Genomic DNA, 27,152 nt, shown 5'->3' on the forward strand with positions numbered 1-27,152 from the left:
TCCGGCCGCCGGCCCTCGGCGTCCGTGCGTTTACGGGGTCAACCGCCCCGGCCGCCTGCGCGCGTCCTGCGCGCGTCCGGCGCCTGCGCGGGCGCAGCACGCGGGCAGTGCGCGGCGCGGCGGCGCAGCACGGCCGGGCGTGTGAGTCAGCCAGGCCTGTGTGCTTAGTCATCCTCCCCATATCGCGATCAGCGTCCGTCCTCGTCTGCGTGACCAGGTACGTTCGCGCCCGGGCCCGCTGACCCAGAACCCGCGCATTGAGATGGCACAGTCGGTGTTTGAGACGTCTGTCGAGACCGCCGTGGCGCGCTCGGTTCAGCAGAGGCTGCCGCTGGTCGTGTTTGTCTCTGGTACGTGAAGACGGTGGCGGCGCTGACGGCAGACGGCGGCGAAGAGGCCACGCGATGGGCCGAGCTGCTAGCGGACGACGAGGTTGCGGCCCTGCTGGGCCGCGCCAGCGTGTCGCTGCGGATAGAGAACGGCTCGACCGAGGCCGGCTTCTTCGGCCAGATATTCCCGATCCTGGACGTGCCGTCGCTCTACGTCATTAGGTACGTGTGCGCTGGGGCGCGCTGACGGCAGCAACGGCGCCATGGCCGACTACTACAAGGGCGAGCTGGACCGGGCGGGCCTGCTGGGACGGCTGGAGCAGTCGCTGGCGGCGGCGCAGGCGCCGGCGGCGTCTGTTTCCCCGGCTCCTGCGGCCCCGGCGACGCCTGCAGTTCCCGCGCCGCCGCCTGCGCGGTCGCCTGCGCCGTCGCCTGCGCCTGCGCCGGCGGCTGCACCGGCGGCTGCGCCTGCGGTCCCTCCAGCGCCCGCGCCCGCGCCCGCTGCGGCGCCCGTGCGCGCGCCCGCGCCCGCGCGCCCGGCCCAGCCCAGGCCGCGGGCCCAGCCGCAGGCGGACGACACCGCCGGCAAGGCCGCTGCCGCCGCCAAGCAGGAAGAGCTCCGCCGGCGTCGGCAGCAGGAGAACGAAGAGCGCCAGCGGATCCTCAAGCTCCTCCAGGACGACCGCAAGGAGCGCCAAACGCGCAGCCACGCCGCCAAGCCCGCCGCCGAGCCTGCGCGGCGGCCGTCGCGGCCGTCGGCGGCCGAGTCGGCCATCTCCGTGCGGCTCTTTGACGGCTCGTCGGTCAAGAACCGGTTCGGCAGCGGCGCCACGCTCGCGGACGTCCGCGCGTGGATCAACGAGCACAGCCCGTCTCCGTCGTTCTCGATGCTCTCGATCGCACCCCACCGTGCGTTCGCGGCCGAGGACGAGGAGCGCACGCTCGTCGAGCTCGACCTGCACCCGTCCGCCACGCTCGTGCTCAAGCCGCGCACCGAGCCCGAGTCGTACCTGGGCTCGGCCGTCGGCTGGGCCACCGGCACGGTCTCGTGGGCCGCGCACGCCGTCGGCACGTTCCTCGGCGTCGGCGTGGCCGCGCCCGCGGCTGCGCCGGCCGACGACCGCCGCGTCCGTACGCTCCACGACCCCGACGACGACCCCGACCGCCGCACGTACAACGGCAACCACCTGAGCCTCGAGGACGACATGTAGGCCAGATGTATATACACTATCATGCTATCTACTCGGCGGGCGTGGCGGACGCCTCGAGCGCCTCGAGGCCCCAGCCCACGGCGGCCTTGGTCGGCGGACACTGGCGCACCTCGTGCGCCAGCGACCGCACGACCGAGTCGCTCGCGCCCTGGATCCACACGCAGTAGTCCTCGAGCAGGATCTTGGAGTACACGTAGTACACGTCGTGGAACGACAGCAGCCGGTTGGCGGCCAGCAGCGCCCGCAGAACCAGCCGGCGGCCGCCACGCAGAACGTAGTACACGTCCTCCCACACCTTCTCGACCAGGCCCCAGTGCCGGTACAGCGGGTACGCCAGCGCGCGCCGCGTGCACGCCACGACCACGTCGCGGACGGTCCCGAACGCCGTGTCCAGACAGGCCACGTTCGGCGCCAGCTTGCCCACCGTCCACCCGGACTCGCTCGTGGGGTCGTCCATGGTCGTGCGCGCGTCGTAGCAGTACCCGAAGAGCAGCGGCACCAGCCCCAGGTACAGCGTCTTCTCGCCGGCCGCGTCCACGAGGTGCCGGCGCCGCGGCAGCGCCGTCATCTGGTCGCGCTCCGCCGCCGACAGCTCGATCTCGCCGCCGCTCTCGGCCGCCCGCCGGCCGGCCGCCGCCAGCGCCGGCGTGTACCGCACAAACTCGCCCACGTCCTCGTTCTCGAGCAGGTCCGCCAGGTAGTACTCGCCGTCGAACTTGGCGTCCTCGATCTGCAGCCGCTCAGCCGCCCGCGACTCGCTGCTGCTGTGCTCAACGTCGCCAATGTCGTTGATGTCGTTGCCGGCCTCGCCCTGGGCCCGGAAGTAGCCCGAGTACTGCCCATTGAACCCGTACTTGGCCTCCAGCCCGAGCTCGTCGTCCTCGGGCATCTGCTGCGGCAGCTGCCAGTCGAATTTGGCCGCGTCGTCGAGCTCCTCGACAAACTGGTCGTTGGCCAGGCTGTCGCCGCCGGCTGCCACGTCCTCCCCGGCCGCGCCGGGCGTCTCGGTCGACGCCAGCTCCTGGATCAGCGGCTTTTTCGGCGCCGGCGCGGCCGAAACGTCCTCGCCCACCCGCGCCAGCAGCTTGGCCGTCAGGTCCAGGTCCGCAAACGTCTCGCCGGGGGTCTCCTTGGGGTACTTGACCTTGAGCAGCGACGTGCCCAGGTCGAACTGGGCGCTGGCGCGGTCGTCGTCGTCGACAAGGTTGCCGGGGAAATGCAGTCTGGCCGTCAGATCCGGTGCTGGAGCGCTGCGCCCGCGCCTGCAGGTCCCGGGACCCTGGCCACGCCCCCGGGCGTCCGCCGGTGCTCACCTGAGATAGTACGGCGCCATGGCGAAGATAAACACGTCGTTGTCGACCTGGAGCTCCATGTTCTGGGCCTGTCTGTCAGCGCCGCCCGTCGCCCGCGCCCGCGCGCCCGCCCGTACCTTGACGTGCGTCACCTTGATGTCTATGTGCACGTAGTCATCGTCCTGGCGGACCCAGAACCGCGGCGTGATCATGGCTGCCTGTCGGTCGAGTCACCGCCGTGAAGAATTCTCACGATCCCAAACTACACTGCGCGGCGTTTGGCTCAACACACCGGCAAATTTCGGCAGACACCCACCACCGCTCGGCAGACCGGCACCGCAGACCGCAGACATGTCGAGGCTTCTCTCGGGCCTGCGCGGCGTGTGGCGCAACAGTAAGTCGACGCCGGGGCGCGCTCACGCAGATGTGTTTCCGGAGACCATCAAGCAGATGACGCTGCTGGACATGAAGAGCCCGGCAGACCTCTCGCGATGCATCACGCGGTCCGACAAGGAGATCATGGGCTACTCGGAGGCGTTCCTGGACTTTGACGAGAAGACGCAGTCGACGCACTTCCACGGGACGCTCTCGCTGGACCTGCCGCCGGCACACACGAACGTGCAGCGGTCGGGCTACGCCATGTTCCGCACACAGAACCCGGACCGCACGTTCCGCGGCAAGGAGCTGTTCTGGGACTGGCAGAGCCTGAGCCACGTTGCGCTGCGAGTCAAGGGCGACCGGCGGAAGTACTTTGTCAACATCCAGGCCGACACGGCGCTGCCGACCGAGATCTACCAGCACCGGCTGTTCCTCAACTCGCCGGGCGAGTGGGAGACCGTGGTCGTACGTGGGCCGCCGGACGTGCTGACCCAGATCCCGATCGACGACTTTCTGCTGACGAACTGGGGCATCGTCGAGAACATTGTGACCATGAACAAGAGCCGGGTGCGCACGATCGGCATCGGCATCCTGGACCGCCGGTACGGACCGTTCAGCCTCTACGTGGACTGGATCAAGGTACGTGGACGCAGGGCTGCGCTGACGCCAGGTCATCAACCAGGAGACTGTGGCCGCGCTCATCCGGGAGCGACAGACGGCCGAGCTCGAGCGCATGAAGCGCGCGGCCGGCACGGAGAAGACGGCTGCGGACGAGAAGGGGCCGGACGTGACGCTGTGAATGTACATAGAGCCGGTAGGCAATGCAGCTGTGGAGTAGACGAGCCGCACGGCGTGCGGCGGGCGCGGCGGGCGGGCGCCGCACGGAGTGCGGCGCAGGCACAGGTGCGCCGCACGCTGTGCGGCGCCCGGGAGAACGCCGCTAACCGCCGGATTTCGAGATCGCGAATATGACCCAAAAAAAAAAAAAATTCACCGTCATCGACGCACTCTCCATCGTCCCCAGCAACCCCAAGCGAGCACGATGGCAGAGCACAAGCCCAGCAAGTCCGCCGGTGACGGCGACCGGGACAAGGCGGTCACGGTCAAGATCAACAAGGCGTACGCGCCGTTGCTCGGTAAGCAGCCTGTTCTGGCGGCCGCGGCCGAGCGCCGTCGCCGCCAGCAGCGCCTACGGGACTGACAGACAGCGTCGTACGCCGGCGTGAGCGCTCCCGAGGGCACGGTGGCGCAGGGCTACAAGCGCAAGCGGTCCGTCGTTCTCCACGCCGAGACCGAGCGGATCGAGTACAACGGGCAGAACGAGCCCGACCAGGACGTGTAAGCTGCGGACCGGCAATTGCTGACGGCCAGGTACTACGTCGGACTGTACGACGCCAAGAAGGGCACGGTCGAGCTGGCGCACGCGCCGCTGGTGACCGTGGCGCGCACAATCAAGGCCAACAAGCCCAAGCGGCTGGTGGCCATCAAGCAGCTCAACGTCGAGGCGCGGCTGCAGCGCAACAACCTGGGCGAGGAGTTCGGCACCAAGAAGGCCAAGCGCGCGATCGGCGACCTCGAGCGCAACGCGATCGAGGCCGACAAGCTCGAGAGCTTCACGGACTCGATCGTGGACAACATCACGACGTCGACCGAGAACCTGCCGTCCAAGGAGGACGTCAAGGAGGCCGAGGACGAGGAGCGGCCGATCCCGGCGTGCAACGAGGACGCCACGATCGTCGAGAACATCTTCCCGATCGACAGCCTGCTGAGCAAAAAGGAGCAGAGCGCGATCAAGCTGGGCTACGTCATCCGCGAGGCCGACGAGAAGAAGAAGGTGGCGTCGTTCCCGTTCAAGACGTCGGGGTACATCAACACGCGCGTGGCGGGCATCCACAGCGACGAGCACCTGCTCAAGCTCAAGCTGCTGTACTACGCGTCGCTGCTGATGGGCCTGTACAACAACCGCCGGACGTCCAACAAGAAGATGCTGGCGCAGAAGCTCAACCACCCCGCGGACGTGCTCCTCGACGGGCTGATCGAGCGGTTCACGCAGCCGCGGGCGTCGGGCGTCGGCAAGAACAAGGAGGCCGCGTTCCTGATGACGCCCAAGCAGGAGGACAAGCTGCTGTGCTTCCTCTTCACGACCTGCCTCTGGATCGACGACTTCACGGTCGAGACGCAGGTGCTCGCGACCGAGCTCTCGCTCAAGCCCACGCGCGTGCAGGAGCTGTTCCGCACGCTCGGCGCGCGCGTCAAGGCGTGCACGGCCGCCCAGCGCGACGCGCTCGGCCTGACCAACGCCGAGGCGGCCAACTACCGGCTGGCGTCGCTCGCGCTGCCGTTCAAGCTGCCCGAGGTCGCCAAGCGCCGCCGCCGGGCGCGCTAGCCGCGCCGGCCTGTATCTATAGTAATCGACGTTGGTATGTACATCTAGTCCGCGGCCTCGAGCTCCTTGATGACGGCCGCCAGCGCCGTCTGCAGGTCGGCCTCGCCGGGCTCGAACTCGAGCCCGAGCTCGAACGTCTCGCGCGCCTCGGCCAGCCGGCCCAACCGCTGCAGGCACTTGCCCTTGCGCCAGTACGGCTTGGCCTGGTTTCTGCGCAGGTAGATCGCCATGTCCGCGTCCGCCAGGCCGTCCTCCCACCGCTCCGATGCCATGTACGCCTGCGCGCGGTTCGAAAACAGCACCGCCGTCTCCTCGCGCACGTACTGCGACGCCTCCCACGGCGACCGCTTGGTCGCCATCTCGATCGCCAGCGAGTACAGCCGGAGCGCGTCCACGTACTGCGCCTTTTTGAACGACAGATTGCCCGACTCGCGCATTTTGCGCACCTGCTCCGTGAGCTTGCCGTTGATCTGGTTCGGCGGCATCGGCACGTCCGCGTTCAGCGCGACCAGCTCCCGCGCCAGCTGGTTGACCTGCTCCAGCTCGGCCGCCCGCGCGTCCGTGAGGAACTCCTCGGGGATGTCCAGCCGCTTCGTGGTCTCGTTGATCGTGACCGGGAACTCTTCGTACGCGGCCATTGTGCTCGGTGTGCGCTCTTGCGGCTCTTGCGGCTGTGCGCTGGTCTCGCGGGCTCGCTCTGGTCGCGCGCTGGGGCCTGCCGGGATGGGGTGTGGCCGATAGAAGGGTTGGTGGAACGGTGGTGAGAATTCTGCGGATCGTGCCACGGTGGTTTTTGCAGCCGCACGTCGTGCGGCGCAAAACGGCGTGCGGCGGTCGCTGCCAGCCCACCGCCACGCCCACGCCCACGTCCGCATTCGCGCCCGCCGCACCCGCCGTGCGACCTGCCGCCGCACGCGTCGCGCGGCCGTCGCACCGCCGTCGCACCAGTCCCGCAGCCCGCCCTTATAAGCGTGCGCGCGCCCGTAGACCCCAGGGACGCAATGGACGTTCTCCGCAAGCTGCTCGTGCAGTCGCCAGCCAAGTTGTCGCAGCTTGCCACACAGGCGCTCCTGCCTGTCGACGAGATGGTGTGTGGCCGCCGCGGCACGCTGACAGTAGACCGACGTGGTCCTGGGCGAGGACGGCGTGGCAACGCTGGTGGCCACGACGCCGGCCGGCGTGCGGGCGCTGGCGATCGGCCGCGATCGGCCGGTCGTCGTCGGCCGGCGGCCGGGCTGGTACGTACGGCCGCGAGCGTGCTGACGGCAGCGACGAGGTGGTCGCGCACGCGGCCGCCAGCAGCGTCCACTTTGAGATCTACGTGGTCGTGTTTGACGACGCGCACGCGCCGCTGGTGTACTGTCGCGATCTGAGCCGCAACGGCACGTTCCACAACGACCGCGTGATTGGCCGTAACCGCAGCGTGCTGCTGGTCAGCGGCGACCGGATCGGTACGCGCGCGGCGCGCAGGGCTGACTCTAGCGATCCGACACGCAGTCTCGTTCCGGTTCTTCCAGCACGGGGCCGCGGCCGAGCCCGACAGCGTGCTGGACGAGGATCGGACGGCGCTCGGCCGGTATGACGTCGTCGACCGCGTGATCGGTCGCGGCACGTTTGGCCGCGTGTATTTGGCCGTGGATCGCGTTCAGCGGCGGCAGGTGGCTTGCAAGGTCATCGAGACCGGGGGCCGGCCGGCACGGGCGATCAAGGCGCGCACCGAGGTCGCGATCCTGCGGCGACTCAACCACGTACGAACAGCCGCGGCGCGTGCTGACCGCAGCCGAACGTGATTGGCGTGCACGAGACGTTTGCGATTCGGGATCGGATGTGAGCCGCACGCTCGCGCACGCTGACGCCAGATACATATTCGAGGACCTGTAAGCGGCCGGCACGGGTGCACGGGGCTGACGACAGTATCACCGGCGGCGACCTGTTCAGCTACCTCGTGCGCGGCGACGTGCTGCACGCGCTGGGCGAGACCGAGACCATGGTGATTGTGTGGCAGGTGCTCAAGGCGCTCGAGTACCTGCACACCAACGACGTCGTCCACCGGGACCTGAAGGTGTGCGGCCGGCCGGCGGGTGCTGACAGCAGCTCGATAACATCCTGCTCGTGTCAGCGAGCCCGGGCACGCGCGTGGTGCTCGTGGACTTTGGGATCAGCAAGTGCATGCGCGGCGTGCGGCGCATGAACACGGTCGTGGGTACGCCCGAATTTTCCGCGCCCGAGGTCGGGTTTGGCGAGCCCGGCGCGCGCCGGACCGAGTACGACGCCAAGTGCGACCTTTGGAGCCTCGGCGTGGTTCTGCACATCCTGCTGTCCGGTGAGTGAGCGCGGAGCCGACGCTGACAGCAGCCGTGTCGCCGTTTTACGACCCGTCCGAAAACGGCGCGCGCATGGCCGCGCGGGCGCGCGCAGGCAGACTGCACCTGACGGACGGGCCGTGGGACGCCGTCAGCGAGCCGGCCAAGGACCTCGTACGACGGCTGCTGTGCGTGCAGCCGGCCAAACGGTACTCGATCGAGGACTGTTACGCGCACCCGTGGCTGGCCGCGCACGCTGCAGACCTCGACCACGTCTACAACACGAACATCGTGCGTGACTGGGCCGAGCGCCGCACCTTGTAGGGGCAGGCACGTGTTGGCGACTGGCGGGCAGCCGGGGGGCCGTCCGGGTGCCGTCCGGGGGCCGTCCGGGGGGGCGTGTGGCCCGGCCGGCGCTTGTTAGACCGTGTTTGGTAGACTGCGGCCTTGAGTCAAAAGGATCCACGGTCCCGGGTCGCGGTCCGAGCGTCAGCGTACGCTCGAGCACGCTAGCCCGAACTCAGCAACCCCCAGCGACGACCTTACCCCCTGCCTGGGTCGGCAAGACAACAGTCACGGTGGCCGCCCGCTGGTGGTGCCGGCGGCGGCTCTGCCGTCCCCCGCAGCGCGCGTCGCGGAGGGGCGGGACGCGCCGGGACGGCCGGCGGGCGGCCGAAAGCCGGCCTGGTGGCAACGACCGTATCAGACCCGCTAGTGGGCGGCCGGCGCACCCCTGCGACCTGCACAGCGGCTGACAGAGCCGGCCTAGCCGCCGACGCCGGCGCGCCGCGGGTGCTGCCGTGCGCCCGGACGTGCATGACGCCCAGGCCGGCCAGGATCGGCGGGCCGCGGCCCCCCCACCATACCGGATCGGTCTGCCGGCACGCTAGAGCATGCACGATGCAGGAGCCAACACGGTGGCAGCCGTGGCAGCTTCTATCTCGTGCGGACGCGGCGCTGTCTATCCGCACGCCGCGTGGTGGGCGTGGACGTGTGGCCAGCGCCGTCACATTTGCCGTCACAGACGGCTGGCCGGCCACCAGCGTACGGCGGCGGTGCCGGCCAACCGCGTGGGCAGCCTCGTCCACGCCCGCCATGGCTTGGCTGCGTCGCGCCAACGCTCAGGGGTAGACCGTCATATGAAAGTATAATTCCTGGTTTGAGGCTATCAAACATGCCGCTCGCCGCGCAGCGCCCGCCGCACGCATCGGCTCGTCGGTCCCCGGCCGCGCGCCGGCGACAGCTTCCTCGGTGCGCCGCAGCTATCGCGCACGCGTCGTCGGTCGCGCCGCAAGACCGGCGGGGCAGGACGTGCCGTCCGATCGTCGCCGCGCGGCGCGTCCGCGCCGTCCTGTCGGCGCAGCCGCGCCCGCCAGTGCCGGCCGCGTGGAGCCGGCCGCCGCGCCAACGGCCGCCGCGATCCAACGCGTCGGGGCCGTCCGGCGCTGGCCACTCGGCTAGCAGCGTCTGCGACGCGCCACGCCGCGGTCGGACCGTGGACCACGTTCCTGCAACCGGAGGCCGAGAACACGGAAGCGACCGCGGCACGCATCAGGGTGCTGCACTCACGTTCGCGCGTCGCTCCGACCGCCGCGCACGCCGGCCGCGCGGGTGCGCACGGGTGTCTGTCGGCGTGCCGAACGTGGCCGCAGCAGTCCGGAGCCGAGACCGTCACCGCGCCCACCGTCGGGCACGGCGCCGGGCGGCCTCCCACGGGTGTCGGGCGAGGCCCGTGGCGGTCGTGGCCGGCGTCGAGACGCCCGACAGGCTCGCGACCGTGGGCGCGTCGGTCCAGCGCGCCGGGCGCCCCCCGTATATAAGCCCGGCGGCCGCCAGTACGCCCCCGGCGACATACAATGGACTACAAACTGAGCATGGAACGACCGCGGATCGCGCGGCAAGACTGGAAGGAGGCGCGGGCGCTGCGCAGCAGCAAGCCGGCCAAGACCAAAGCGCGCAAGTCGCGCAAGGCGTCCAAGACGCGTTTCCTCGTTCCCGGCGCCGGCTGGGCCGGCCGGCGGGCCGAGGGCGACGTCGACGAGCAGGCTGTGGCCGCGCCCAAGTCGGTCTTTGACTTTGTGCCCGTGGCCGGCATCGCCGGCGTGAACGAGCTGATCGCGTCGACCATCGGCAAGGCGCTGCGGATCAACGCGCACGCCAGCGAGTACGCGATCGTCAAGGAGATGGAGGTGTACGTGGCCCGCCGGGCGCGCTAACCACAGGATGACCCTCGACCTGAGCGCGCGCACGTCCCGGCTGTTTTCGTCGTACATGAAGCTGACGGCGGCCCGGCCGGTGCTGTCGGTGAGTGGGCGCCGGCGCCACGCTAACGGCAGCTGTTTGTGGTCCTGCAGGTCATGTTTGCGCTCGGGCCCATGGTCGTGCTCTCGAGCCTGGTGCTCTCGGTCGTGTTCATGCTCGTCGTGGTCTCGACCGTGGTCCTCGCCGGCGTGGTTGGGCTCTCATGTATGAAGCTTGCGGCCAAGGTCGACAAGATCCTCTGATTGCTAATAAACAGTGATCGCTGTCGTGCTCTGCCTGGTACCGGCCGCCGCCTGTGCGGCCGGCGTCTGGGCCGTCCTCCTCGGCGGCCTCTACGTGGTCGCGCGCTGGCACCGCGCGCCGGCGCTGGTGCCACCGCGCGCGCCGGCGTGGCACCGCCCGGACCCGCTCAAGCCGGCCGTGCGCGGCGCGCGCGTCTTTGACTGCCCGCCCGGCCGTCCCAGCCCGGTGCCGGCTATGGCCCGGGCGGGCTAGGCGCCGGCTAGCGGCACGCTGCCCCGGACAGCCCGCGGTCTGTTCGCTGCTGTAGCGCGACCTGGCGGCAATCGATAGCCGAGTAGTAATCGCACCAATCGCAGCCTCTGATACCTGTGCGGGACGGCGTGCTCGGCGCGCGCAAGCACGCGCGCGACCGCCACCGCGGCTGCGTCGGCGGCGTGCGATAGCGCCGGCGCGTGCGCGGCTGCGTCTGCGCCGCCTGCACGCCTGCAGCGCGGAGACGCGTGATCGCAGCCGTCGCGGACGGGCCGCGGCCGCGTGCTGAACCGCCGGCCGCGCGGCCGGGCCGCTTGCGCAGCACGGCGCCGGCACCGGCGCCGGCGGCGCGGTCCGCGGCCTCGCCCCCGTCGGCCGCATCCGGCGGCGCGTTGCGCCCGAAACGTCCCGACGGGTCGCATCGACCCAACGCACGGCGGTGCACGGCCACGCCGCACGCCACGCCGCGCCTCCGCGCCGGGTGCTCCCAAGCACCGCCCGCGCTAGCGAGCACCAGCCCGCGCTAGGCATGCGCTAGGCCTGGCCCGGCCGGCGCTCATGCACCTAGCGCTAGCCGGCGCTTATTGCCAGCGCTGTCATTCGCCGCCCGCTCCTGCTGGCACCGTCCCTAGATAAGCGTCCCCGGAATAGCCGTATCTGGCCCAGCGAAGCCTGCTGGGGCACCGTTCGGCGCGTCGCAGCCGTCCCTGGTCGGCCGTGCGTCTGCGTGGCGTTGTGTGGTCTCAGAATGGCGCACACTGGCACACTCAAGGCGCGCGGTCCCCGTCCGACTGGCGCCGGCGCCGCCCACGTCGGACCTGACCCACCGTGGATTGCTCATTCGCGCTCGCCCGGCCCGGCGCGCACGTCAGTGCCGCCGCCCCAGGCCTGCTAAGGGCAGCCGCGCCGGCTTGGGCCTAGCCGCACACCCAAACTCCGTCGACGTCGGATTTATCTCTGACGGTCGCGCCGAGCGCAGCCTTCGCCGACGGCTCTGCCGCCGTCTGCGCGCGGCTGGCCGCCGGCGGCGCCGGCGGCGCGCGCGCGCCAATCGTAGGGTCGGACGGCGGCGCCGTGCGGCTACGCCCGCGGGCAGATGCGCGCACGTGACTCGGCGGAAAGAGCGATGCCACTTACCCGGCCCCCACTCACTTCCCAGCTAGGAAGGCCGTCAAACGCTTGCGCCGTTCTTTCACCGATTACAAAGGCTCCATCGCCCGTCCCGGCCTTCTTTCTCCTTCCCTCGACCGCTTGCTCGACCCCCCCGTCGTCCAGCCTCGAGACCACACCCACGCGGTGTCCGATCGAGTCAGAGTTGCACGCGCCGCCTGCCACCGGGCTCTGTCTGATTGACCCGGCCACCGTCGCCCGCACCGCCCGTTTTCCGCGGCTTTTCCGCACGCTCACCATGGAGGCCGACGCTGCCTCGCAAATGGCGGCCGAGATGGCCGCCGCGCTGGCCGCCAACACGGCCACCAGCGCGCACAACCCGCTCGGGATTCTGGACCTCACGCCGCCCAAGGTCGCCGCCGTCGTCGCCGACGGCTTCTGCCGCGACCCCGAGGGCTGGGGCCCGCTCTCGCCGCAGTACTACGACTTCACGCCGTGCTTCTCGGACGCGAGCCTGCCGAACGCCGTCACCGCGTTCGGAATCATCATGGGCATTGTGCAGATCCGCCAGCTGCTGCGGGTCAAGCCGGTGCCCACGCGCAAGGACTGGGCGTACTACACCAAGCTCGGCCTCGTGGCCGCGCTCGGCGTGTTCACGCTGTTCTACGCGCGCGCGCAGGTCGCCCTGTACGGCTACGGCGTCGACGACGCGCGCGTGTCGGCGACCATGGGCTCGCTCGTCGCCCTGGGCGTCATCGGCTACCTGCACCACCTCGAGCACGAGCGCGCGCGGTTCGCCAACGGCGCGCTGCTCTTCTACTGGCTGGCCACGGTCCTCGTGGACTTCACGCACATCCTGGGCCTGTTCAACCGCAAGGTGGAGGCCGACAACTTCGACTTCTTCCTGTCGTTCTTCCTGATGTTTGTGGCGGCGTCGCTGCTGCTCATCATCGAGACGTTCGTGCCCAAGCCGCGGTCGGGCTACCAGGCGCTCGTGAACGAGCTCGACGAGAGCCCGTTCGACCAGGCCAACCTGTTCTCGCGCCTGACGTTTGTGTGGATCACGCCGCTGATGAAGCTCGGCTACGACACGTACCTGACGGACGAGGACCTGCCGGCGCTGCCCAAGGCCGACTCGACGGTCAACTGCCGCCGCACGTTCGAGCGCTTCTGGAACCGCGAGAAGAAGAAGGCCAAGCCGTCGCTGTCGTGGGCGCTGATCCGCGGCTTCGGTCTGCTCTACTTCACGGGCATCTTCCTCAAGTTCTGCAACGACATCCTGGCGTTCACGCAGCCGCTGCTGCTGCGCCGCCTGATCATCTTCATCAACAGCTACGAGTCGGACTCGCCCGAGCCGCTCTCGGGCGGCGTCATCCTGGCCTTCGGCATGTTCTTCATCTCGCTCGTCCAGACCATGTTCCAGCACCAGCACTTCCAGCGCACGATGGTCGTCGGCCAGCGCCTCAAGGCCGCGCTCACGTCGTCCATCTACCGCAAGGCCGTCGTGCTCTCGAACGAGGCCCGCGGCGAGAAGTCCACCGGCGACATCGTCAACCTCATGTCCGTCGACGCCCAGCGCATCCAGGACATCGCCCAGAACGGCCAGGCGCTCTGGTCGGGCCCGTTCCAGATCATCCTGTGCCTGTGGTCGCTGTACGGCCTGCTCGGCAACTCGATGTGGGCCGGCGTGTTCATCATGGTCATCATGATCCCGCTCAACGGCATGATCGCCCGCAAGCAGAAGATCCTCCAGAAGGAGCAGATGAAGACCAAGGACCAGCGCACGCGGCTGACGTCCGAGATCCTGACCAACATCAAGTCGATCAAGCTCTACGGCTGGGAGAAGCCGTACCTCGAGAAGCTGTTCCACGTCCGCAACGACCTCGAGCTCGAGAACCTCAAGTTCCTGAGCATCTACCAGTCGGTGGTGTCGTTCCTGTGGGCGTGCTCGCCGTTCCTGGTGTCGTGCTCGACGTTCGGCCTGTTTGTGCTGACGTCGGACACGCCGCTGTCGACCGACATCGTGTTCCCGGCGCTGACGCTGTTCAACCTGCTGGCGTTCCCGCTGGCGATCTTCCCGCAGGTGCTCTCGAACCTGATCGAGGCCGCCGTGGCCGTCACCCGTCTGCAGGCGTTCTTCCTGTCCAAGGAGCTGCAGCAGAACGCGGTCGAGCGCTTCGACGCCGCGACCGTGAACGGCCAGGAGACGGTCAAGATCGCGGACGCGTCGTTCCTGTGGGACGAGTCCGGCAAGCACCCCCCGGCGCTCAAGTCGATCGACTTCGTGGCGCGCAAGGGCGAGCTGGCGTGCGTCATCGGCCGCGTCGGCTCGGGCAAGTCCGCGTTCATGCAGTCCGTGCTGGGCGACCTCTACAAGTCCCAGGGCTCGGTCACGGTCCGCGGCCGCGTCGCGTACGCGGCCCAGGCGCCGTGGATCATGAACGCGACCGTCAAGGAGAACATCCTGTTCGGCTCGCGCTTCAACGCCGACTTCTACGAGAAGACCATCCGCGCGTGCGCGCTGACCGAGGACTTCGCGGCCCTGCCCGACGGCGAGGAGACCATCGTCGGCGAGAAGGGCATCTCGCTCTCGGGCGGCCAGAAGGCCCGCCTGTCGCTCGCCCGCGCGGTCTACGCGCGCGCGGACGTCTACGTGCTCGACGACCCGCTCTCGGCGGTCGACCAGCACGTCGGCAAGCACCTGATCGACAACGTGCTCGGCCCGGAGGGCCTGCTCGCCACCAAGACGCGGATCCTGGCCACCAACGCCATCACGGTCCTGGCCTACGCCGACAGCATCACGATGCTGCGCGACGGCGAGATCGTCGAGACCGGGTCCTACGACACCGCGCTCGTCCAGAAGGGCGAGATCTACTCGCTCATCAAGGAGTACGGCAAGTCCGCGGCCACGGACGAGGGCTCCGAGGGCTCGACCACCGCGGTCGAGAGCTCGGTCTCGTCCGTCGACGAGGACGTGCTCAAGCCGCTCCAGCCGACCAAGCGCCGGTCGTCGCTGACGTCGCTCCGCCGCGCGTCCACGGCCAGCATCCGCCGGCCGCGGATCCTCGACGAGGAGACGCAGCGGCGCTCGCGCCAGACCAAGGAGCACCAGGAGCAGGGCAACGTCAAGTGGGCCGTCTACAAGGAGTACGCCAAGGCCGCCAACTTCTACGCGGTGGGCATCTACATGCTGCTGCTGATCGCGTCCCAGGGATCGTCTGTCCGTAAGTAGCCGCCGCGAGCGCGCTGACCGCAGTCGGCAACGTCTGGCTCGAGCACTGGGCCGAGGTCAACACCGAGGCCGGCACCAACCCCGACACCGGCAAGTACCTGGCCGTGTACCTCTTCTTCGGCGTCGCGGCGTCGGCGCTGACGGTGTGCTACACGCTCGTGCTGTTCATCCTGTGCTCGATGCGCGCGGCCAAGACGCTGCACAACCGCATGGCCATGGCCGTCATCCGCAGCCCGATGTCGTTCTTCGACACGACGCCGATCGGCCGCGTGGTCAACCGGTTCTCGACCGACGTCTACCGCGTGGACGAGGTGCTGTCGCGCGTGTTCTCCATGTTCTTCAACAACATGATGCGCGTGACCTTCACCATGCTCGTGATCTCGTCGACCACGCCCGTGTTCATCCTGCTGATCCTGCCGCTGACGGTGCTGTACCTGTACTTCCAGCGGTACTACATGCGGACGTCGCGCGAGCTCAAGCGGCTGGACTCGGTCTCGCGGTCGCCGATCTACGCGCACTTCCAGGAGTCGCTGTCGGGCGTGTCCACCGTGCGCGCGTTCCGCCAGGTCGACCGGTTCAACAGCGTGAACGAGTACCACGTGGACCTGAACCTGAAGGCGTACTTCCCGTCGATCAGCGCGAACCGCTGGCTGTCGGTGCGGCTCGAGTTCATCGGCTCGCTGATCATCTTCGCGGCCGCGTTCCTGTCGATCATCACCGTGTCGAGCGGCCGCGTGCGCGCGGGCATGGTCGGCCTGTCCATGTCGTACGCGCTGCAGATCACGCAGTCGCTGTCGTGGATCGTGCGCATGACCGTCGAGGTCGAGGTCAACACGGTCTCGGTCGAGCGCATGCTCGAGTACGCGCGCCTGCCGTCCGAGGCGCCCGACATCATCCCGGGCCACCGGCCGTCGGCCGCGTGGCCCACGTCCGGCGACGTCGAGTTCAAGAAGTACTCGACCCGGTACCGCGAGGGCCTGGACCTGGTGCTCAAGGACATCAACCTGCACATCAAGGCCAACGAGAAGGTCGGCATCGTCGGCCGCACCGGCGCGGGCAAGTCGTCGCTCACGCTGGCGCTGTTCCGCATGATCGAGGCCGCCGAGGGCAACATCGACATCGACAGCCTGAACACGAGCAAGATCGGGCTGAGCGACCTGCGCCACCGCCTGGCCATCATCCCCCAGGACTCGCAGGCCTTCGAGGGCACCATCCGCGACAACCTGGACCCGGCGCACCTGCACGACGACACCGAGCTGTGGGAGGTGCTGGACCTGTCGCACCTGAAGGAGCACGTGTCCAAGATGGAGGGCGGCCTGAACGCGCGCGTGTCCGAGGGCGGCTCGAACCTGTCGGTGGGCCAGCGGCAGCTGATGTCGCTGGCGCGCGCGCTGCTGACGCCGTCCAAGGTGCTGGTGCTGGACGAGGCGACGGCTGCGGTCGACGTCGAGACCGACCAGCTGCTGCAGGAGACCATCCGCAAGGAGTTCAAGGACCGCACGATCCTGACCATCGCCCACCGCCTGAACACGATCATCGACAGCGACAAGATCGTGGTGCTGAGCGCGGGGCGGGTGGCCGAGTTCGACACGCCCAAGAACCTGCTGGCGGACCCGAACTCGATGTTCTACTCGCTGTGCAAGCAGGGCGGCCTGGTGGGCCAGGACGGCGAGAGCGCGTGAGCGTGAGCCGCACGGCGTGCGGCTGCGCGCGCGTGGCTGCGGCGGCTGCCGCCGTGGCTGTGCGCTGCGCCACCCTCGCCGCCCGCGCCTCGCCGCCCGCCGCACCGCATGCGGCGCCGCGCCGCACAAAAATCAAAAAACGAAAACCCAAAAAAACGCTCCGTCATTTCGATCTTTCCATCTATATTTTGTTGACTACGCTGCTGGTCTGCGCCGCGGGCGCGGACCACACCGGCCGCCCCGCGCGCCGGACACGGACTATATAGCAAGCACTTTGAATATCAGACATTTCTAACGCGCGACCGTGCTCTCGAGGTACTTCTTCGACGCCAGCAGCTCGGGGTAGTTCTCCACCACGTAGTCCAGGTCCTTGTCGCCGCGGCCCGACAGGTTCACCAGGATGGTCTCGCCGGGGTGGTCGGGCGCGATCTTCATGGCGTACGCGACCGCGTGCGCCGACTCGAGCGCCGGGATGATGCCCTCCAGCCGCGACAGCGCAAAGAAGGCCTCGGCGGCCTCCATGTCGGTCGCGCCCGCGCCCGGCTCGGTGCGGCCGACCGACCGCCAGTACGCGTGCTCGGGCCCGACGGACGGGTAGTCCAGGCCGGACGCGATCGAGTGCACCGGCGCGGGGTCGTTCGTGTCCGGGACCTTGATCATGATCGAGTTGAAGCCGTGCATGACGCCCTCGGAGCCGTACGCGATCGACGCCGCGTGGTCGCCGAGCACGCCCGTGCCCTTGCCGTGCGGCTCCACCGCGTGCAGCCGCACGCTGGGGCTGTCGATGAACTCGGCAAAGATGCCGGCCGCGTTCGAGCCGCCGCCGCAGCACGCCACGATGTGGTCCGGCATGTACCCGGTCATCGCCGGGAACTGCTCCTTGGCCTCGATGCCGACCACGCGCTGGAACTCGCGCACCATGTACGGGAACGGGTGCGGCCCCACGACCGAGCCGATGCAGTACAGCGTGGTCTCGGGGTCCTTGAGGTACTCGCCGAACGCGAGATCGACCGCCTCCTTGAGCGTGGCCAGGCCCTCGGTCGCCGGAATGACCTTCGCGCCCAGGATCTCCATCCGGGTCACGTTCGGCTTCTCCTTGGCGATGTCGACCGCGCCCATGTAGATGTCGCACTCGAGCCCGAAGAACGCGGCCGCGGTCGCCAGCGCCACTCCGTGCTGGCCCGCGCCGGTCTCGGCGATGATCTTCTTCTTGCCCAGGTGCTTGGCCAGCAGCGCCTCCGCCATGCAGTGGTTCAGCTTGTGCGCGCCCATGTGGTTGAGGTCCTCGCGCTTGAGGTAGATGCGCGCGCCGCCCAGCGTGTCCGACAGCCGCTTGCAGTACGTGATGGGCGTCGGCCGGCCCTGGAAGTGCCGCCGGATGGACCGCAGCTCGTCAATGAACTCCTGCGACCGCGAGATCTTCATGTACTCCCGGTAGATCTTCTGCATCTCGTCGGCCAGGTTCGGCGGCACGAACGCGCCGCCGAACGGGCCGAAGTAGCCGTCCTTGGTGGGGAAGTTGTCGAGATAGGCCGTGGACTTGGACATCGTGAGGAGGAATTGAGTTGGAGATCTGCGACGGCGCAGAGATGTACACAGCCAGCTGGTGGCCTACTATCGGCGGGGTTACCCGCGCTGCAGGGCTAAGCGCATGATTATCTAACTATTTACGGCGATGGCTTCGATCGCTTGGAAGACGCACGCCGCGGCAAAAATGACAACCCTGGGATTCGAACCCAGGCCTCCGAAGAGATGAGAACCTTAATCTCACGCCTTAGACCAACTCGGCCAGATTGCCTTGTGTTGGAAGGCAGTCCGGCGCGGGCGGTGTGAGCGGCGCCTGGGGTCACGTGGAGTCAGGGGTCGCGCAGTCAGCGGCAAGTAGCCGCATATAGCCGCCAGGCGGACGCCGGCGACGGTGTCGGCGCGCAGCACTGGGCAGCGACATCGCCGGCCGCAGGGGCCGAGCCGCCGCCATAGCCCGCCGCCGCTGCATATAGCCGCATACAGCCGCACATAGCCGCACATAGCCGCACATAGCCGCCGCAGCTACTCAAGCCTCATCGGCACGTCGCCCTCGTCCAGCGGGTCGTAATCCGTCGTCAGCGACTGCAGCCACGAGTCGAAGTTGGCGCTCACGTGCTGCCGGCGCTCGATGGCCGGAGTCGGCGCCACCGAGCTCGCAAAGAGTTCCGAGAGCTCGGTGGCGGTGGCCGCGCTCGACTGCGTGCTGGCGTACTGCTGCTGCGACTGCGCCATGGCCGTCTGCAGATTCTCGATCGGCGACTCGACGGTGGGCGTTGCCTGCAGGTGCGACGCCGGCGACGAGTCCGAGGTGGCGTCGGCCGGCGGCGAGTCCACGGGCGCGCCCGTGGCCGCAACGGCGCAGACGCGGTCGAGCTGCTGCAGCAGATCGCCAGGCGTGAAGGACGCGCCCAGGACCTGGGCGCGCGGGTCCTTGCCCTGCAGCACCAGCGTGAGGTCCGTCGGCGGCTGGTCAAAGGCCGAGAGCTCGTTGAAGTAGTCGAGCGGCGAGGTCGAGACCACGAGGTTGCTCGACGGCAGCACGAGCGAGCCCAGCTGGGTCGGCACGAGCGGCGACGACCGCGCGGTGGGGGCGGTCGTCGTCGGCTCGCCCGCGGCCGGAACCGCAAACGACGTCGGTCCGGCGACCGACCCCGGCGCCGGCGTCGTCAGCATGCCCGGGCACAGGTCCGGCGTCACGGACACGATGCCGTCGGCCGTCAGCACCGACATCGGCTCGTCGAAGCCCACTTCCAGGCGCTCGCCCGCGAGCGCAGCCGTTTTCTCCGCGACCAGCGTGCAGAACTGCGGGCAGTCCTCGCGCAGCCGGCGGTGGACGCAGCCCAGGAGCTGGTGGATGACCTTGTAGGCCTGGACCGCGAGCCGGTTGCGCGAGCGCAGGATCTTCAGCCGCTGGGCCGAGCCCTCCAGCGCGGCCAGGCACTTCCACAGCGTGATGTCGTTGCCGTTCATGTCCTTGGCCATGACGAAGCCGTGCTCGGCCAGCGCGGCGTAGCCGTCCGAGCCCCGGCGCATGATCTCGCGGCACAGCAGCACGGTGGGCTCCAGGTGCTGGTACACGATCAGGTACTGCGAGTACTGGTGGGGCAGCGCGCGCTGCAGGTAGATGCGCGCGGCGCACAGCATGCGCAGGAAGATCAGGATCGGGTTCGGCAGCGACGCGCCGCGCCGGTACAGCGCGCACAGCATCATGCACAGCGACATGGTCAGCGACTCGCGGTCCTCGCCGAGCCACGGCAGCTCGTCGTCCTGCGACCGGTCGGGGTTCATCATGCGGAACGGCGCCGGCAGCTCGTCGATGAACTTGGTGAGCCGCACGTACATGGCGTCCGGGTTCGTGTCCAGGTCCTTGGCCAGCAGCAGCGACCGCAGGTACAGCACGCGGTACGAGAACGGCGACAGCGGCGGCCCCGGCTTGACGACCGGGTAGTAGTGGTCGTCGGCCAGGTCCAGCGGCAGCGGCATGTGGCACAGGCTGGGCGAGATCATCACCGGCCGGCCCAGCACGATGTGCATGGCCCGGTCCCAGTAGAACACGAGCCACCACAGCCGGCGCCGGCGCTCGCGCTCGTACGACGGCGGGCAGTTGGGCCGCTCCTCGTTCAGGTGGATTTCCTGGGCGATGCGGATCGTCTTGCCGGCGCAGTACCACGAGTCCTTCATGCGGCCCTCGAACTTGAACCACGCCGCCCGCAGGATGTTCTCGAGCACCTTGTCGGGCGAGTCCTCCAGCAGGTCCGAGAGCTCGACCGCGGTCCGGTGGTAGTTGTACTTGAGCCCCGACAGGTTGCGGTCGATCTGCCGCAGCTTGTCCTCGTACTCGGCCGGCACGAACTGCAGCGACAGCGACATCAGCCGGAACACGATCGCCGGCGTCCGGATGTCCTCGCTCTTGTCGTTCAGGTTGCGCCAGCGGTCGAGCTCGTCGCGGAACGCGTGCTCGTTGAGCGCCTGGTAGAAGTTGGCCTCGCGGTAGAAGATGTTGATCATGACGTCGACGTAGGGCTGCGGCGGCATGGTCTGCATCAGCCGCAGCACGATCCGCGCCGTGCGCCGCGACAGCCGCTGCGTGCTGTTCTGGCGCGCCGGCCGCGGCGCCTCGGCCGTCAGCTGCATCTCGTCCATGTCCGTCGCCAGCGTCGAGAACTTGCCGCGGAAGTAGCCGAGCTCGTTGATCACCGACTCGTCCACCCCGATCGCGCCGTCCTCGTCCCACGACTCGTGCCCGAGCTCGGACGCCTCCGACTCGCGCCGGCCCGGCCCGGCCGCCCCCGGCGACCGCGACCGCGACGCCCGCTGCGGCCGCCCGACGTCCCAGTCCGACGCCTCGGACTCTTCGCCCTCGTCCTCGAACTCGTGCCCCACAAAGCTCTCGGGCGCGGTCGAGTCGTAGTTCCCCCGCGTGTACTTGAGGCCCGCCGTCGGCCACGCGTCGTCCTCGAGCGGGCCCGGCCGGTGCCCGCGCCCGCCCACCGCGCTGTCCTCGCTGTCCGTCGTCCGCGGCGTCTCGAGCAGCATAAACGAGCTCGGCTCGACCACCCGCGGCGCCGGCCGTGCCAGCCCCAGCCGCTGGTGCTGCTGCGCCCGGTTCGTGTACTTGCACAGCAGCTGCACGTTGCGCGCAATGCACTGGTTGCACGGCACTTGTCGGTCACACTGCCGTCAGCGCGGTTGCTGCTGCACATACCTTTTGTTTGCGCCGGTGGCACTCGGTGCACGAGATAATCGCGCGCGCGCGCCGCGAGAGGCGCTGGTCGCTCATGCTGCCGTCTGCGCACCTGTCCGGCGCTGTCTCTGCGCGTGCGCGCTGCTATCGCTGCGCTGCTGGCGCTGCCTGGCCGGATTGCCCGCGCTCGCTGTGTTGCGCACGATTGTTGTGCCGGCCGACGCTGATCTGCGTGCCAGCTACGCTCTCTGCGGTGGCCGTTCTGCAGCCTCGCGTTTACGTTCTCGCCTGGCGTTGTCGTGCCGATCGCAGACAAACGCCGTGGAAGTGGATAAGATCGAGAAGGAGTCTGGGAAAAAAAACTCAGCGGTTAGGTTCACGAATTGTAGCCGAGGTGCGGCGCTCCCAGCGCCGCGGCCAGCCCGCGGACGCCTAGCCCCGCGGATACCCGGCCGTGCACCGCCACAGGTGGCACTGAGCCGCAGGACGTGCGGCTCGGAGGCTGTCCCAGCACCGCCACACCGCGCCGCGCCGCGTGCGGCTCGGCGGCTACATGCTCTGGCGCGCGGCAGACTGGGAGCGGCCGCTCGCTGCGGGCTGGACGAGCCTCTGACGGCACCGCCGGGGATGCTCTGTGGGCGGCCGGTGCGTGGCGCAGGGCTGCCGCCGCAGGCGCCCTCGACGTGTCGCTAGAGGCTCTGCAAGATGCGCTGCGCTCATGGCAATCGTCGAGACCGCCATGGAGCGTGCGGGTTGTGGCATATAGCCGCCGCACGTTCACAGCACCAGCGCAGGCACTTGGGCCAGTAACTGTCGCACAAAGATCCGCAGACGCAGCTTGGCAGTGACTCGGGACCTGTGTGCTCTTAGCCGTTCTGGTATTGGTCGTACAGCGCGCAGGTCGCCACCGATAACGCATGACCTGCGGGTAGACGATTGCGGCTGCATGCAGCCACGTACGGCCGGCGGTTCGCCGGGGGGTGGCTGTGCTGCGGGTGTTCTGCGGCTATACGCTGTTCTGCGGCTATACGCTGTTCTGCGGCTATATGCTGCACGGTGGCTGCGGGCCTCTGGCAGCATCGCGCGGCGGCACTCGGACTCGCCGCTGAACGCAAACGTACAGCCGCATGAGCCTCCGGCGGCGACTCCGTCGAGGGTGCGCCCTGCGGGCGGCAGTGCACGGGCGCAGGCTGCCGCCCGCAGGGCGCACCCTCGACGGAGTCGCCGCCGGAGGCTCGGCCATATAGCCGCATATAGCCGCCGCGTAGGCTGCGGCATGTAGCCGCAGAGCGAAGCGCGCTGCAGCGCCGCACGCTGTGCGGCTCAGCGGGCCGCGGCAAGGCCGGACGGCGTCTAACAGCGTGTATTGGCCGCGGCGCGGCGTCAAAAATCCAAAAGAGGCCAAAGAGTAATATACATCAGCGGAATACACGTGTGGTGGTACAGGTCGTGAACGTTCATGGGCCTAGGGCGGCGGCTGGGAAACGGGCGGGTAGGGAATGTCCGGCTCGAGGGCGGCAGGCATGTTGGGCATGCCCGGCTGCCAGACGGCGGCAGACCAGTCCTGGGGCGCGCCGGCGGGCATGGCCAGGAGGTCGTTCTGGTCTGGGAACAGCCAGTCGTCGGCCGAGTGCTCGGAGGAGGCCGAGCGGCGGTGGCCGTTGTAGTACTGGACGCTCGAGAGGGCCTTCATCTGGCCCACGGCGTCGGGGTCGTTGCCGAGGAACGCAAACTCGGGCATGGTCTCGAGCGCGTGGGTGAGCTCCGCGTCCTCGGGCGAGTTCTGGTTGGACTGCGAGACCGAGTAGTAGAACTCGCTCGGCGTGTCGGCGTGCGGGCTGGGCCGGGGCGACGGCTGGGCCGGCGCAAAGTCGTCCTCGCGCTTGACGGGCTCGGCGTCGGGGGTGTCGAGCTGGCGGGTGGCCGAGCGGCGGAGCGAGTCCGAGGCCGCGTCCGAGTCGGCGTCGGCGTCGGCGTCGTCGGGCTTGCCGTCGTCGTCGGCGGCGCGGAAGTGCGGCAGCGACGAGACGGCCACGTTGAGCTTCTGGAGCGCGCAGTGCATCTGGCTGAAGCCGCGCGAGGACAGGCGCAGGATCCAGATGTAGTCGTCCAGGCACGACTTGTAGTAGTTGACCTCGTCCTCGAACGGCGCGGTGACCATGAGCAGCGCGGCAAAGGTGCCGATGAGCGCGAAGTTGGTCGACGACGTCGACTGCCAGAACGCCTGCAGGTGCTCGTGCTTGAGCGCGCGCACAAACTCGATCGCGGCCGAGAGCCGCTCGCGCGCGGCCGCGCGGCAGATGCGCACGAGCTCCTCGGGCGTGTCCGGGCCGAGCGAGTGGATGATCCGGCGGTGGAGCGTGATCTCGGTCGAGAAGTAGGCCAGGTGCAGGTTGCCGTTCGACGACAGCTTGCGCACCTTCATCGAGCTCATGCGCAGGCTCTCGGGCAGCCCGCCGTACCACTCCTTGAGCTTGATCTGGATCGGCTTGGCCTTCTTGAGCACGTCCTCGACGTCGCGCAGCTCGCGCTCGGCCTCGAACGTGAAGAACGTGTTGAGGATCTCGTGCACGACCTCGCTCAGGTGGATCATCTCCTCAAACAGCCGCCGGCCGTTCTCGACCTCGGCCGAGCCGTCCTTGTCGCTCTCGTCCTCGGCCTTCTCGGGGAAGTCGTCGACGGTGACGTGCTTGACCAGCCAGTTGCGCTTGTCGATGTGCGACGGCCGCGACTGCGTCAGCGCGTGCCACTTGTCCTGCATCCACACGGCCCACGCCAGCCGCCGCCGCAGGTTGCGCTCCCACTTGGGCACCCGCCACCGGTCGCAGTCGATGCCCAGGCCGAGCTCCTCGGCGAGCGCGACGACCTGCGAGCACAGCGCCCAGTCGCCCGCGCCGTCGTACCGCCGCTGCAGCAGCAGCAGGCCTGCCTGCACGGTCGACAGCTTGGGGCGCATGATCACGTCCGCGAACGACAGCATCGCCAGCCGGTTGAGCTTGTCCGCGTCCGGCTTGGGCAGCAGCGACAGCCGCGAGTCGTAGTGCCACCAGTGCAGCGCCAGCGAGTACACGCCGGCCAGCAGCGGCGGCGAGAACTCGCGGTGCGTGCGCGAGTACTTCTCGAGGAAGACCTTCTTGTGCAGGATCGGGAACGACGGGTGCACGATCCGGAAGTAGAGCTCGACCAGGTACGGGCCGTGCGGCGCCACCACCCGCTCGATGTCGTCCACCGCCTTGACCATGTCGTGGTAGCCCTCGATCGACGAGTCCTTCTCCATCTCGAACATGGCGTCCGCCGCGACCTTGCGCAGCGACACGCCCTGCGCGAGCTCCGTCTCGTCGCGGTGGTCGAACTCGGCCGCCGAGAAGAGCGAGTAGTCGAGCACGGACGACGCGCCGATGTACGTCGACCACCGCGGGTTCTGCAGCCCGAGCGTCTTCTTGAGCAGCGAGTTGCCGCGGATCATCGAGTAGTCCTCGACGGGGAGCGTGTCGCGGATCGGCACCGTCTCGGGCGGCGACCCGCTGGACGCCGGCGACGCCGCGCCGGTCTTGGGGAGCTTGCTGGGCACCATGCTCTCGGCGCCCTGCGACTCGCGCTTGCGCCGCGGCTTGGGCCCCTCGATGAACGTGCACTCCTGCTTGCGGAACCGGCACAGCACGCACGAGTCCTCGTTGGGCGGGATGAAGCACCGCGACTTGCGCCGCCGGCACGAGTCGCACGGCCGCGACTTGCCGCTCTGCTGGTACGCCAGCAGGTGCGTCGACATCGACTGCTGCTGCGACATCTGCAGCTGCGACGGCAGGATCTGCGGCGCCATGCCTGGCCGCGGCGCCGGCCGTGCCGGTGCGGCGCCGGCCGGCCGCGCGCCGCCGCTGGGCCCGCCGGGGCCGCCGGGCCCGCCCATGGCCATCTGGCCGGGCTGGCCCTGCGGCCGCGGCGCGTTGCCGCCGCCGAGCGGCAGCTGCCCGCCCGGCGGCGGCGGGCCCGGCATGTAGTGCGCGAACGGGCCCGGCCGCATCATGTGCGGCGGCAGCTGGCCGTTGGGGCCGCCCGCGCCGGGCGGGCCCGGCGGCGGCCCGGCTGCGGCGCTGCCGGGGCCGCCGGGGCCGCCAGGGCCGCCGGGACCGCCGCCAGCCAGCAGCGAGCCGTCGGGCGCCATGTTGGTCGGCAAGATGTGCGCTGCCGGCGGCCGCCCGGCCATGCCGCCGACGGGCACGTTCAGGCCCATGGCCTGGTGCTGGAACGGCACGTTTTGCAGCGACATGCCCGGGTTCCACCCGGGCGGCAGACCCGGCGCGGTCGCCGGCGCGCCGGCAGCGCTGCCGGGCGGGCCCGCGTTCGCACCGGCCGGCGCAGGGGCGCCCGTCGGCGCTGCCGGCGCTTGCGCGCCATTAGGCCCGCCGCTTGGCCCACGCAGCGCCTCGGGCGAGTGTTTCTGGGGCGGCGTCACGCCGGCCGGCGCGGCGGGGTCGCCCGGCGCGCCGGCAGGTGCCAGCGCCGGCTTGGGCACGGCCGCAGGCGCCGGCGCAGGCGCGGGAATTGGGGTCGGCGGCACCATCGTGGGCGCAGTCGGCCTGGCTCGATGCTAGGCGTTCGGGCGCTGTCGTCAGCGCGTCCGCGGCGGCCGGCGGCCGCCGGCCGGCCACTTACCAGCACAGAGAGGGTGGCGCGTCTCGCAGGGAGCGGGCACCGGGCGGTCACTTGCTCGCGGTCCACGGAATACATAGGCCGCCGCGGGTCGGCGGAGGCGGCGCGGCGACACACGCGCGGTCTGGGCGTCAGCGGGCCCGAGGAACACATTGGCCGCAGCCGGCACTCACCGTTCGGCGCCGGCGTCGTGCGTGCGCAAAAAATTCGGCGTCCGCGGGCGGATCAGGCCTGGGGCCTGAACGAAAACGTCGGGCAGGCGGCGGCTCGGGGGCGCGCGGGGCTCGGCAAGACACTGGAAGATCCGGGACAGACGGCCGCGTGCGGTCGGCAGGGTTCGAGGCGTGGGGACCGATCGTGCGGGCTGCGTGGGCGGTGAGGTTGGGGAGGTGACACCGCTGGAGATGATTTCTTTTTTTTTGTAGATGGGCAGGATTTGACGTTTAGACTACGCACCGCCCAGCCCGCGGCCTACGCCCACGCCGACGCAGGAGACGGCGGCCCACGTACGGCTGGCGCACACACAGGCGCCCAGGGGCGTGCCGGCAGGTGCCGGCGGCGCCGGGCGGTGGCGACGGTGGCTTGCGGCGGCCGGGCGGTGTGGCTGGGCGGGTGGCTGGGGCGCACCGCCACAGGGCTGCGCCCGCCCACCGTGCCCACCTTCAGCTGTCGTGCACCGCGGCGGCGCGCCGCACACCACCGCACCGCCGCAACGCCGCACCGCCGCACCACCAGCTGCCGCGGCGCGGTCGTGGCCACGGCCGCCCGGCTGCGCCGGCTGCGCCGTTCTGCGCCCAGCAGGCCGGCGCCGGTCGTGGTGCAGGCAGGTCGGTCCGCGCAGTGCGCGGTTTGCGCCTGCCCGTCCGGGCTAGCGCCGTCCGGCTGTGACACTGGGTCGCACAGGCGTCGCAAGCCAGCGCGCTGGCACCGCCCTGCGGCTGGCCAGGAGGCGCATGCGCGGCGGCTGCCCCGGCCACTGCGCCCCGTGCCGGCGCGCTAGGGCGAGGCGTGCAGCGGGAGGGGTCGCAGCCAATCGCACGCGTCGGCGCCGGTCGGCAGATGTCTTGCCTGCTGGAGCCGGCCGTGCGCGCTGGCGTCCAGGGGGGCGCCG

General features: G+C 69.6%; 11 protein-coding genes and 1 non-coding gene across 12 annotated transcripts; 6 read left to right on the forward strand and 6 right to left on the reverse strand.

Annotated features, from left to right (window-relative positions):
* The first annotated feature begins 101 nt into the window (after positions 1–101).
* Positions 102–1,571, forward strand: V1510DRAFT_373010 (uncharacterized protein). Its single transcript, XM_066931507.1, has 3 exons — positions 102–350; positions 383–551; positions 583–1,571. Exons 1-3 carry the CDS (start codon positions 263–265, stop codon positions 1,538–1,540), a joined length of 1,215 nt encoding a protein of 404 aa, XP_066791209.1. The 5' UTR covers positions 102–262; the 3' UTR covers positions 1,541–1,571.
* Positions 1,522–3,416, reverse strand: V1510DRAFT_410868 (SHQ1 protein-domain-containing protein). The gene is made up of 4 exons (XM_066932796.1): positions 3,257–3,416; positions 2,970–3,226; positions 2,854–2,921; positions 1,522–2,763 (listed from the first exon to the last, which is right to left on the reverse strand). The coding sequence occupies exons 2-4, from the start codon at positions 3,042–3,044 to the stop codon at positions 1,569–1,571; spliced, it is 1,338 nt and encodes a 445-aa protein (XP_066791210.1). The 5' UTR covers positions 3,045–3,226; positions 3,257–3,416; the 3' UTR covers positions 1,522–1,568.
* V1510DRAFT_401049 (complex I intermediate-associated protein 30-domain-containing protein) lies at positions 3,184–4,009 on the forward strand (the record flags this gene model as incomplete). The annotated part of the gene is made up of 4 exons (XM_066931999.1): positions 3,184–3,226; positions 3,257–3,675; positions 3,706–3,849; positions 3,881–4,009. The coding sequence occupies 4 exons, from the start codon at positions 3,184–3,186 to the stop codon at positions 4,007–4,009; spliced, it is 735 nt and encodes a 244-aa protein (XP_066791211.1).
* Positions 4,010–4,031: 22 nt separating this feature from the next.
* V1510DRAFT_410874 (A49-like RNA polymerase I associated factor-domain-containing protein) lies at positions 4,032–5,766 on the forward strand (the record flags this gene model as incomplete). Its single annotated transcript, XM_066932797.1, has 4 exons — positions 4,032–4,113; positions 4,170–4,346; positions 4,419–4,548; positions 4,582–5,766. 4 exons carry the CDS (start codon positions 4,032–4,034, stop codon positions 5,594–5,596), a joined length of 1,404 nt encoding a protein of 467 aa, XP_066791212.1. The 3' UTR covers positions 5,597–5,766.
* Positions 5,612–6,440, reverse strand: V1510DRAFT_410875 (uncharacterized protein). The gene has a single exon (XM_066932798.1). It carries the CDS (start codon positions 6,232–6,234, stop codon positions 5,641–5,643), a length of 594 nt encoding a protein of 197 aa, XP_066791213.1. The 5' UTR covers positions 6,235–6,440; the 3' UTR covers positions 5,612–5,640.
* Positions 6,441–6,597: 157 nt separating this feature from the next.
* On the forward strand, positions 6,598–8,332 carry V1510DRAFT_438746 (kinase-like domain-containing protein; the record flags this gene model as incomplete). Its single annotated transcript, XM_066935597.1, has 9 exons — positions 6,598–6,684; positions 6,716–6,834; positions 6,866–7,047; positions 7,094–7,344; positions 7,377–7,423; positions 7,456–7,473; positions 7,511–7,658; positions 7,691–7,919; positions 7,952–8,332. The coding sequence occupies 9 exons, from the start codon at positions 6,598–6,600 to the stop codon at positions 8,221–8,223; spliced, it is 1,353 nt and encodes a 450-aa protein (XP_066791214.1). The 3' UTR covers positions 8,224–8,332.
* Positions 8,333–9,755: 1,423 nt separating this feature from the next.
* Positions 9,756–10,403, forward strand: V1510DRAFT_401053 (uncharacterized protein; the record flags this gene model as incomplete). Its single annotated transcript, XM_066932000.1, has 3 exons — positions 9,756–10,090; positions 10,122–10,203; positions 10,236–10,403. 3 exons carry the CDS (start codon positions 9,756–9,758, stop codon positions 10,401–10,403), a joined length of 585 nt encoding a protein of 194 aa, XP_066791215.1.
* A 1,346-nt stretch (positions 10,404–11,749) lies between these two features.
* Positions 11,750–17,092, forward strand: V1510DRAFT_410888 (uncharacterized protein; the record flags this gene model as incomplete). Its single annotated transcript, XM_066932799.1, has 2 exons — positions 11,750–14,990; positions 15,023–17,092. 2 exons carry the CDS (start codon positions 11,753–11,755, stop codon positions 16,678–16,680), a joined length of 4,896 nt encoding a protein of 1,631 aa, XP_066791216.1. The 3' UTR covers positions 16,681–17,092.
* On the reverse strand, positions 16,826–18,662 carry V1510DRAFT_410890 (tryptophan synthase beta subunit-like PLP-dependent enzyme). Its single transcript, XM_066932800.1, has one exon. The coding sequence runs from the start codon at positions 18,226–18,228 to the stop codon at positions 16,972–16,974; it is 1,257 nt and encodes a 418-aa protein (XP_066791217.1). The 5' UTR covers positions 18,229–18,662; the 3' UTR covers positions 16,826–16,971.
* Positions 18,396–18,478, reverse strand: V1510DRAFT_t14. Its single transcript has one exon. It is a non-coding gene; the product is annotated as a tRNA-Leu (tRNA).
* Positions 18,663–21,947, reverse strand: V1510DRAFT_447087 (fungal-specific transcription factor domain-containing protein). The gene is made up of 2 exons (XM_066935740.1): positions 21,413–21,947; positions 18,663–21,381 (listed from the first exon to the last, which is right to left on the reverse strand). The coding sequence occupies exons 1-2, from the start codon at positions 21,485–21,487 to the stop codon at positions 18,730–18,732; spliced, it is 2,727 nt and encodes a 908-aa protein (XP_066791218.1). The 5' UTR covers positions 21,488–21,947; the 3' UTR covers positions 18,663–18,729.
* Positions 21,948–22,738: 791 nt separating this feature from the next.
* V1510DRAFT_410895 (fungal-specific transcription factor domain-containing protein) lies at positions 22,739–25,214 on the reverse strand (the record flags this gene model as incomplete). Its single annotated transcript, XM_066932801.1, has 1 exon — positions 22,739–25,214. One exon carries the CDS (start codon positions 25,209–25,211, stop codon positions 22,857–22,859), a length of 2,355 nt encoding a protein of 784 aa, XP_066791219.1. The 3' UTR covers positions 22,739–22,856.
* Positions 25,215–27,152: the final 1,938 nt, after the last annotated feature.

Source organism: Dipodascopsis tothii, assembly GCF_038497935.1.
Source record: "Dipodascopsis tothii strain CBS 759.85 unplaced genomic scaffold V1510scaffold_3, whole genome shotgun sequence".
Lineage (NCBI taxonomy): Eukaryota > Fungi > Ascomycota > Lipomycetes > Lipomycetales > Lipomycetaceae > Neoaidaea > Neoaidaea tothii.

What these genes read in the sequence shown, in the direction of transcription:
- V1510DRAFT_373010 (XM_066931507.1), top strand. Translation starts at nt 263, where the DNA reads ATGGCACAGTCGGTGTTTGAGACGTCTGTCGAGACCGCCGTGGCGCGC. An exon ending in GCTGGTCGTGTTTGTCTCTG is followed by an intron (nt 351 to 382) that starts GTACGTGAAGAC and finishes CGCTGACGGCAG; the next exon opens with ACGGCGGCGAAGAGGCCACG. An exon ending in CCGTCGCTCTACGTCATTAG is followed by an intron (nt 552 to 582) that starts GTACGTGTGCGC and finishes CGCTGACGGCAG; the next exon opens with CAACGGCGCCATGGCCGACT.
- V1510DRAFT_410868 (XM_066932796.1), bottom strand. Translation starts at nt 3,044, where the DNA reads ATGATCACGCCGCGGTTCTGGGTCCGCCAGGACGATGACTACGTGCAC. An exon ending in TCAAGGTGACGCACGTCAAG is followed by an intron (nt 2,922 to 2,969) that starts GTACGGGCGGGC and finishes GCTGACAGACAG; the next exon opens with GCCCAGAACATGGAGCTCCA. An exon ending in ATGGCGCCGTACTATCTCAG is followed by an intron (nt 2,764 to 2,853) that starts GTGAGCACCGGC and finishes TCTGACGGCCAG; the next exon opens with ACTGCATTTCCCCGGCAACC.
- V1510DRAFT_410875 (XM_066932798.1), bottom strand. Translation starts at nt 6,234, where the DNA reads ATGGCCGCGTACGAAGAGTTCCCGGTCACGATCAACGAGACCACGAAG.
- V1510DRAFT_410890 (XM_066932800.1), bottom strand. Translation starts at nt 18,228, where the DNA reads ATGTCCAAGTCCACGGCCTATCTCGACAACTTCCCCACCAAGGACGGC.
- V1510DRAFT_447087 (XM_066935740.1), bottom strand. Translation starts at nt 21,487, where the DNA reads ATGAGCGACCAGCGCCTCTCGCGGCGCGCGCGCGCGATTATCTCGTGC. An exon ending in GCCACCGGCGCAAACAAAAG is followed by an intron (nt 21,382 to 21,412) that starts GTATGTGCAGCA and finishes CGCTGACGGCAG; the next exon opens with TGTGACCGACAAGTGCCGTG.